Source organism: Hyposmocoma kahamanoa, unplaced genomic scaffold, assembly GCF_003589595.1.
Source record: "Hyposmocoma kahamanoa isolate Upper Pololo Valley unplaced genomic scaffold, ASM358959v1 62, whole genome shotgun sequence".
Lineage (NCBI taxonomy): Eukaryota > Metazoa > Arthropoda > Insecta > Lepidoptera > Cosmopterigidae > Hyposmocoma > Hyposmocoma kahamanoa.
Window position 1 is genome coordinate 11624499 of NW_020653850.1, and position 8455 is coordinate 11632953.

General features: G+C 37.2%; 1 protein-coding gene across 2 annotated transcripts in view; it reads right to left on the reverse strand.

Annotated features, from left to right (window-relative positions):
* The window catches only part of LOC113229588 (armadillo-like helical domain-containing protein 3), a 21334-nt gene extending 15611 nt beyond the window's left edge, over positions 1-5723 (reverse strand). Inside the window, exons 1-6 of one of the 2 annotated variants that reach the window (XM_026463240.1) lie at positions 5338-5723; positions 4295-4455; positions 3556-3723; positions 3045-3156; positions 2704-2871; positions 718-859 (exon numbers count right to left, since the gene is read on the reverse strand). In XM_026463240.1, coding sequence (XP_026319025.1) covers positions 718-859; positions 2704-2871; positions 3045-3156; positions 3556-3723; positions 4295-4455; positions 5338-5606 — 1020 coding nt within the window. In that variant the 5' untranslated portion in view covers positions 5607-5723. Of the gene's footprint in view, positions 1-717; positions 872-2703; positions 2872-3044; positions 3157-3555; positions 3724-4294; positions 4456-5337 lie in introns of both variants that reach the window. The other variant, XM_026463239.1, reaches the window with a different exon arrangement.
* Positions 5724-8455: the final 2732 nt, after the last annotated feature.

The following is an 8455-nucleotide window of genomic DNA, read 5'->3' on the forward strand; positions in this document are numbered from 1 at the left end:
TGTGAATGGTAATGATGCTAATGATAATGGTGATCATAATGATGATGTTGATGGTGGTGATGATGATATATTGATGTACAACAAAGTTTATATGACATTAACAAAATACTTTTTTAGATTTGTTTATTAATTACATATAGATAGATAGATGGTCTTACACGGATGAGAAGGATTTTGATACAAAAAGTTGTATTAAAATATTTGTTACATGTTAAATGTTGTTAAATGTTCTTCTGTGAACGATAAAATGTGTGTTGTCATAATAATTTATCTTTACTGTTGTGCCATCTTTTTCATTTATGTTTATGAGAAAATCATTCGTGTTACTGCAATCTCATTTGTGTGATCTAAAATATTTTTTGTTGTATTTAGCTTAAACATTACTGTGATTTTATAATTATTGACATTGCTTGAACTTATTTGTACGTTTAAGACCTTAAAACCAAAAGAAAAAGGGGTTTTACAAAAATCACTAAAAAAATGCCATTTAAATTCGAAATAATAGAGTTTTGAGATGTCAAAACGATTATTTGGAATGGTTTGGTGGACAAAATTTCACTAGCTATCCACGGATTTATCGACTACTAGTGAGAGCACGAGTAGTGAGTAAGTAAGTACCTAAATATACCTATGTGTATGTATATACCTATGTGTATGTATATACATATGTGTATAGTGGATGTATGTATTGACAATTTAGTAGATGAAATTCCTCACCTGATGTGGTGGAAGAGTGGCTGGAGGGGACGGAGGGGCCGATGAAGCAGCGGCAGACGACGAGTGCGCCAATGTAGTCATGAAGTTTCTATTAAGATGCGCCGCTTCGTACAAAGCTAGCAACATACCTTCTTCACCACCACTGAAAGTATATCTACTTTGGATATTTTAAGCATAACCAATTCATCAGTGTTGTAAAGAAACTGAACAAATATTGTTAACATCCAATTATTTTCACGACCTTGTTGGCTGGGCAACTTGCACTGTGAATGGTGGAGGTGGAGGTCCAAGTTCTGGGTATTCTATGTAGGGCCCCGAAGTGAATTTCGTCACTCTAGTACAGTGAATTCCCTAGTTTGAGACCAGGTAATTAGTGTGGTTATCTGACCCATTTTTGCTTTTTATTATTTTAAATATTTCATTTTAAATTGTTGAAAAAAAAAGAGTAATCCACCACTTAATTCTTCTGCCTTTTCTAAATAAATGGTTTTAATTGTTTACAACAAACACATTTGTGGACATGTAAATATTTAACTTACAGCTAAATTTGCTAACACGATCAACAGGGCCAAGATGGCCTTAGGTATCTGTAGCCGTATGGCGGGACGGCATTGGGGTCTAAAACCAAAGATAACTCTCTGATTATATAAGGCAATTGTGAGGCCCATAGTGACTTACACCTCTGTTGCTTGAAGTGCTAAAGTCAGCCAAATAACCACAATTGTCACATTGGGCAGTCTACAGTGCATCGCGTGCCTGCTAGCAACGGTAGCCATGTCCACCACACCTGGGGCAACCCTAAATGCATTGCTGAATCTGACTCCTCTGCATTTATTCATACAGAGGGAGGCCAGTACCAGCATGTACAGGCTTACCACTAGGTTAAGGAGTAGATGGCTCTCCCAGACATTGAGATCAGCCCAAAACTCCATTCTGGAACACTCTGTTCTGGGAATGACTTCTGATGTCATGCTTCCCAAACAAAACTTTAAAAAACTCTATCAGGTAGAGTTTCCAACTAGGGAGGACTGGGAAACTAACAGTCTCACCTGGAAGGACGGTAGCCTTTTATGGTATACCGATGGGTCTAAGATGGGACCCAACATAGGCTGTGGTATACACGGTGTGAGACCCGAACATGGGACGACACTCCTCTATCTTTCGGGCTGAAGTGTACGCTATAGTTACTTGTGCGGATTTGAACCTGAAGAGAGGCTATGTTGACAAGCATATTTATATAAACTCAGATAGTCAAGCGGCTCTACATGCACTAGTCTCAGTCACCCAAACATCAAGGATTGTAAAGAACTATGTAAATATACTGAACACTCTAGGGGAAAATAATACAGTGGTACTGCGCTGGGTTCCAGGCCACTCTGACATCGAAGATAATGAGTCAGCAGATGAACTGGCAAAGTCTGGTGCTAGGGAAACCTTTATTTGACCCGAACCCTTCATAGGGATAGCATACAGCCGGGCAAAGCTCACTCTGCTAAATGAGAGCACACACCTCTCCCGAGAAGTGTGGCACAAGGTTCTTGAGCATTCAAAAGCCCTGATACCTGCCTAGAGTGCCAAACACTGTAGAGAAGCTCTGCCATTGGACAGGAATGGCATAAGGATGCTCACTAGAGCCTTAACAGGGCATTGTGGCTTAAACAAGGACATGCCAAATATTAGGCAGAGAGAAAATAGAGAATGTAGATTCTGCCACACAGAGGATGAAACTCCTGTTCATCTACTTACCCAATGCTACCCCCTGATGGGCGTACGAAGATCCGTACTGGGAAGGCACATGCCACAACCAGAGGACATTAAATCTGTCAGAGCCAGGAAAGTCCTTCAGTTTTTCAATGCTGTCGGCTTTGGCTCTGCACTGTAATTAGTGGTGATCACAATAGATCAGTCAATGATGGCAGTGATGAGGGGATGTGTATGCCCTGAATAAAGCCTCCCTAATAATAATAATAATACAGCTAAATGTACCTGTTCCTCTGTCCACGTATAACTGGCTGTGTATCGTCACTACTAAGGAAAATACCACCAACCATGCTGGTGATGGAGGAGAGCCATCCTCCACCATTATTGCCTTGCATCCCTCCAAATGTGGACATAACAAAATCGTTCAATGCAGTAGTTATTACTTGGCCATAACTGAAAGAGATTAGTATATATTATCATACCATTTCTGACATACAGCATACAGCAGTCTTTTTCTTTAGATCTAAATGCCACTTTGTATCAAGTATATATTATTTAAATATGGAAAATAGTAAAAGCTTGTATCAATATATCCTCTAGGGGGAAGTTCATGTACGGTTACTTACCCATTCAGAGCCAATTCATCATCAAGTATAGACAGTTTTACTACATATGGGTTAGCAGATTCTTGTTTTTTAAAGTTGACTAGAAACATCAGTAATAGTACAACATCATAACCTGAAATACAAATAATAGTTCCAGTATAATCCTACCAACCAGTATACTAAAGACGCTTTCAAACTAGACACATATACACATACTGCAGTGGTGTTGCAGCCGTGCCACTTCTGACTTTCATACAATATTTAGAAGCATAGTTGCAGCACCACTGCCGTGACACGGGCGCGCCACTTTTACAATCACAATTAGTGAACTAAAAATTACAAAAGCGCTACAGACGCGCGGCTGCCGCACCACTGCAGTACTTCCACAGGAGTCTATTTGAAAACGCCCTTATACAACTAGATGAACAATTATTTTATTTAAGGGCCTTTTAACACAATTACAATAAGAATTTCTTAAATGACCGTGTAAGTGATGTATCTGTTGGCTGTTATTATTATACCACATACTTACCGTGTTGTTGCCTCTCAGTAGAGGTGCTCAGCAGTTGACTAAGTGGCTCAAACAGAGAGTTCTGCATCAAGTACTCAATGAGTGGATTCTCATCAATATTGTCAACTCCAGTAGCTATCACTAGCAGGAGTTTAAGAACCATTGATTTGAGACTGTCTGGAACATCTCCTGTACCAAAAAAGGGGAAATAAAGTGCAATTATCAAATCCAACCGGATTGAAGTCTTCGATCTTTGTTTAATAATTATAACAAATTAGTGGGACAATTTCACAAAAAATAATTGAATATCATGGTGGTATTGAATGTCAGGATGTATATCCTGACATTCAATAAAACTTAATTATGATTGTTTATTTTTATTAATTATGATTTGTCTATTTTATGACCTTTTTTTAGATTTTTGCCATTATTCACTAGACAATATTATCAATAAGTCATTTGATAGTCAACCTTGAAAAAAAAAACAAATTTGGAAAATATTTTACTTTCCAGTACAAAATAAGAATAAACAGTTATGCTATGGTGAAAATACTGTTTCAAAATCTGATTTTTTCACTTGCTTTTAAGGTTTCATGGAATTCTAAAACGAAAGATACCACAACATCTTTTCAACAAAGCTGTAGCTTTAGGTTTACCTAGTAATTTTTAGATAATACTAACAGGTAATCATTTCACAAAAACAATCAATCAGTCTCCAAGGAGACTACAAAGCCTAACAACACACTAGACTGCTGCTTACCAGATAATATAATACTACATTGATCTAATAACTTCTGCATCTTAGTATCTGCCTGTTCTGTCCCAATTAAGATTGTTTTGACATTTAAGTTAGTGTCTTGTCCAACTCTTTGATACATTGTAATTAGTAGAACACTAAGGGTCTGAAGAGCATACACTAATCTGTGAAAAAACAAGACTTATTTCATTGGCTTATTGTTATAGTGGTTTCATTCAGGGCCTGTGTCACATTGTTTCAACCAGCAATTGAACATAGTCAAGCAAAAAGGATCCAATCCACAAAATTATCAAAATATGTACTGAACAGTTCGTAGTCTAACCTCTTAGATCAGGAAAAATCCAACATATAAACATAAATAAACATCTCTAGAGTTACATGACATTATAAGTTTTGAAAATAAAACAACAGTGAGAAACATTTTTAAACTTCAAACTGCCATATCTCGAAAGTGACTGGATGTGCATTGGATCCTTTTTGTTTAACTACATCTAATTAATCTATTGTGATCAGGACTAATTACAACTCGGAGCCAAGGCCATTAGTATTATAAAATTGAAGGATTTTCCTGGTTTTAATTGTTATAATCTCTGCTTGGGGCGTGAGTTCGTCCAGTAGTATCTAATGTGTCCATTAAATAGTACTGGTGAAAAAGATGCAGAGAAGTCTCAGCCACTAATCTGGAATAGTGGACACAAGGCAGAATCTATTCTCTTTTAGATAGAGATTAGACTGAATGATGCCATTCATGCTCAGTACCAAAGCATCTCTACAGTGTTTAGACAACCGAAGATTATGCTGGCATCGTATGCATTAATCTTTGAGTGTTTCAGGTCAGTAGTCTGCCTCACATGTTTCGGGATATGAGACATGTGTGCTCTAGTTCCATATGATGAGCTGCTAACTTGATAAACAAGTTGTATACAATCTCAGTGAAGGGTTCAGGGCTCGCAAAGGTACCTTTGTTACTACACATAACATAAAAGGGTCGTATTTATATTAAAGTTAGAACTGCCAAAATATACTTATAAACATAAAAGCTTTACCTTATGTGATGCTCTTGCCCCAGCATTTCAATACACTGGAATACAAGTAAATTCATACTTTCTTTCATGTTCATCAGCTGCTCGACCGACAGTTTGTGAATTTCCGCCTCCAATTGCGGTATTTTGGGTTTTAAAAGAAAGAATTCATCCCAAAAGGTCGGATTATCAGTTGTCAAATCTTCTCCTCTAAAAAACGATTCGTAAATCTGGACTACCTTCTCCTTCAGGTGCCTTTTAGAACCAGACCCACTTCTCTTTCTCGTAGCCATGGTAGATTGTTAGGAAACCGCACAAAACACAGTAAAGCAAACTAGAATGCAATAGAAAATTGTCGCAGAGTGAGCTCTTTAACTATGCCAGTTTGACGGAGTACATTGTATGCTATGTAAACAACAATTAATACGCGAATAGTCCATTGTTCATAATAATAACGTCCAAAACAGATGTGCAAATTTTCATCACGTAAAATCTGAAAAAGTAGCCGCTAAGCTGATGACATGTACCCACAGCATGTAGCAAACAAGTAAAGTCAAAGTGACAGCTGTTGATTTTTTTCGAATCTACCCACACACGTAGCAATTTTGAGTAAATAATAAAAATGATATTATTTCAATTTTGAAAAAAGTCATATTGTTCCATAAAGGGAGAATAGAAAAAAAAATTTATAATATCAAGTGACGGGAGGGAGATTCGCTCTGGACCTTTTGGAGGGAAAAGTGTCGTTTTTATTTTGACTTTCAATTATTTTGTGAAATCTAGTTTAAAGTGGAATAGGATAGTACTATTGTGCCTTAATCGAAGATTGCGAAATTATACGAATCTCGAACTAAAATACCCGTATCGGCCCGTTTTAAGGAATCCCGAGTCAATCTTTTTGGCCGCACTCTTTGTGGCGGCCACATTTTCAGAAACATAATTAAAGGATTTGCTCTGGACCTTTTGGAGGAAAAGTTTCGTTTTTATTTTGACTTTCAATTATTTTGTGAAATCTAGTTTAAAGTGGAATAGGATAGTGCTATTGTGCCTTAATCGCAGATTAAAACGCGAAATTATACGAATCTCGAACTAGAATACCCGTAGCGGCCCGTTTTAAGGAATCCCGAGTCAATCCAAGCACGCCGCCTCAAATTGCCTATCCTATTTGTGGCGGCCATATTTACAGAAACATAAACTTCATGTTTAGGCCGATGGCTTTGCCAAAGCCTTAATAAATTTAAAAAAAAAACATAATTAAACTTCATGTTTAGGCTGATGGCTTTGCCTAAGTCTTAATACATTTTTTTTTAATCAGGTGACGGGACGAATGAGGCATGCGCCCTAGATAGAGGTGAAAAAAAAGTGCGCCTCATAAACTTACTAGGGATGCTTAAGTGCGCCTGATCAATGAACGCACAGACCAACTGGCGGGTGAGGCGATTCATTGCGGTGATGTAGCATTTTTTACTAATTACTGTCATGATTTAGATGCACTGCCCGCGATTTCTCTCAGGAATTCCTGGCAGGAATTTTGGAGTGTTAGCAGCCGTACGAAAGGATCGTTTTATGCGAGTATACAACCCTCTATTCCTACTAAGCCTTGGTTTTCCAAAATGAAATTTGGATAGTTGGCCACAAGTGTACTGATTCGCATGAGACTGGGGCATGTGTGTTCTCCAGCCTACTTAGCCAAGTTTAAAATTATAGACAGTGACCTTTGCGAGTGTGGAGAGATAGGTGATCTAAATCATATTGTACTCAACTGTCTTTTATACGATCATTCCTTTTTGTTCCATGTCTTCATCTCCATTGGATTCCCTCTTCCTACTACTGTAAGGCATATTTTGGGAATCTAATAGTCCTATTATCTATAAATGTTTCGCTTCGTTTATAACTTTCAATTGTATCAAATTATAAATATGTAGCTATATTACGTTTGTCACAAAATTGTTATATGTATATTTTATATGTTTGTATTCCTATTTAACCTTAATCGCACTTCTCTGATCCTTTCTTCCAAATTATTTTCCCTTTCCATTGTTTTCCATGAATAAGTTTCCCCGTTTTGCAGTGGCACAAACGCAAACCGCGAAGTGCCAGAAACAATAAAAAAAAAAGTGCGCCTGATGATAAGCTGCATGCCTGTCCATAACAGTTGCAGTTGCATTTTTCCTTTGATTTTCCAGATTTGAAAAATTGAAGTTAGTGAACCAAAGCGATGTAGCCAAACAATGTACATGCTCACTGTAGCAGATAACAAATAACTAATGAGATCGGACACTCTTCGCCTCTCCTTAGCTTTAAATACCGCACCATGCCCCGCACTTTGACGGTCACATTGACTGAACGAGTACAAGGCTGTCGACGAGCCGATTTCGCGCTAAGACGGCTTTGATGTTTGAATATAGTTTTCATTTATTCATTACGCAATTTGTACGTTAATATATAACATCATATTACGTTACTGTTTATAATGGTCGTGAATTGTGCTGTGTACGGCTGTTTATAATCATCTAAACGGGATAAAGAAAGGAGTTTCTTTCGTTTTTTGAAAGATGAAACGAAGTAAGTAAAAAAACTTATGGCTGAGCCTCATTCAGTTATTGTTTTCTTTAGTGCAGAGTAATATACAGGTTGAATTTTTAGTCATCGTCCAAACTTTCATATTATGATCTTTAGTGAAAATATAACATGCGCAAATTTTCCTTTTAGTGTAAATCAATACTAAAATTAAGATATGCCATCGCAAAATTGTTTTAAAAAATTGCGCGCGTGTGGACAGCCTACTCGATATGCGCGCTAGGCCACCCCCCGCGTCATTGATAAAATACATAAGTTGCAAATTTTCCCTTCATACTTTCACGGGCTTAGGACCGTCAAGTTACAAAAGGCTTTTGTGATGTTATTTTAGAATGTAGACAATTAATTCGAATTCAAGTCAAGATTTTGTTACATTAACGCACGAAAACGAGAGCGGAAGTTATTTATAAGTAAATTGTTTTAGAGGTTTGACAAAATTTAATGATATTATTACAAAATAATGATAAAAATAATGCACCTGATAAACACGCCTAATTAGGAAAGTTCGTTTCCCGAACTTAACTTCTACGCATTTAAAGCGTTGTGTTACCGAAGGCCATCG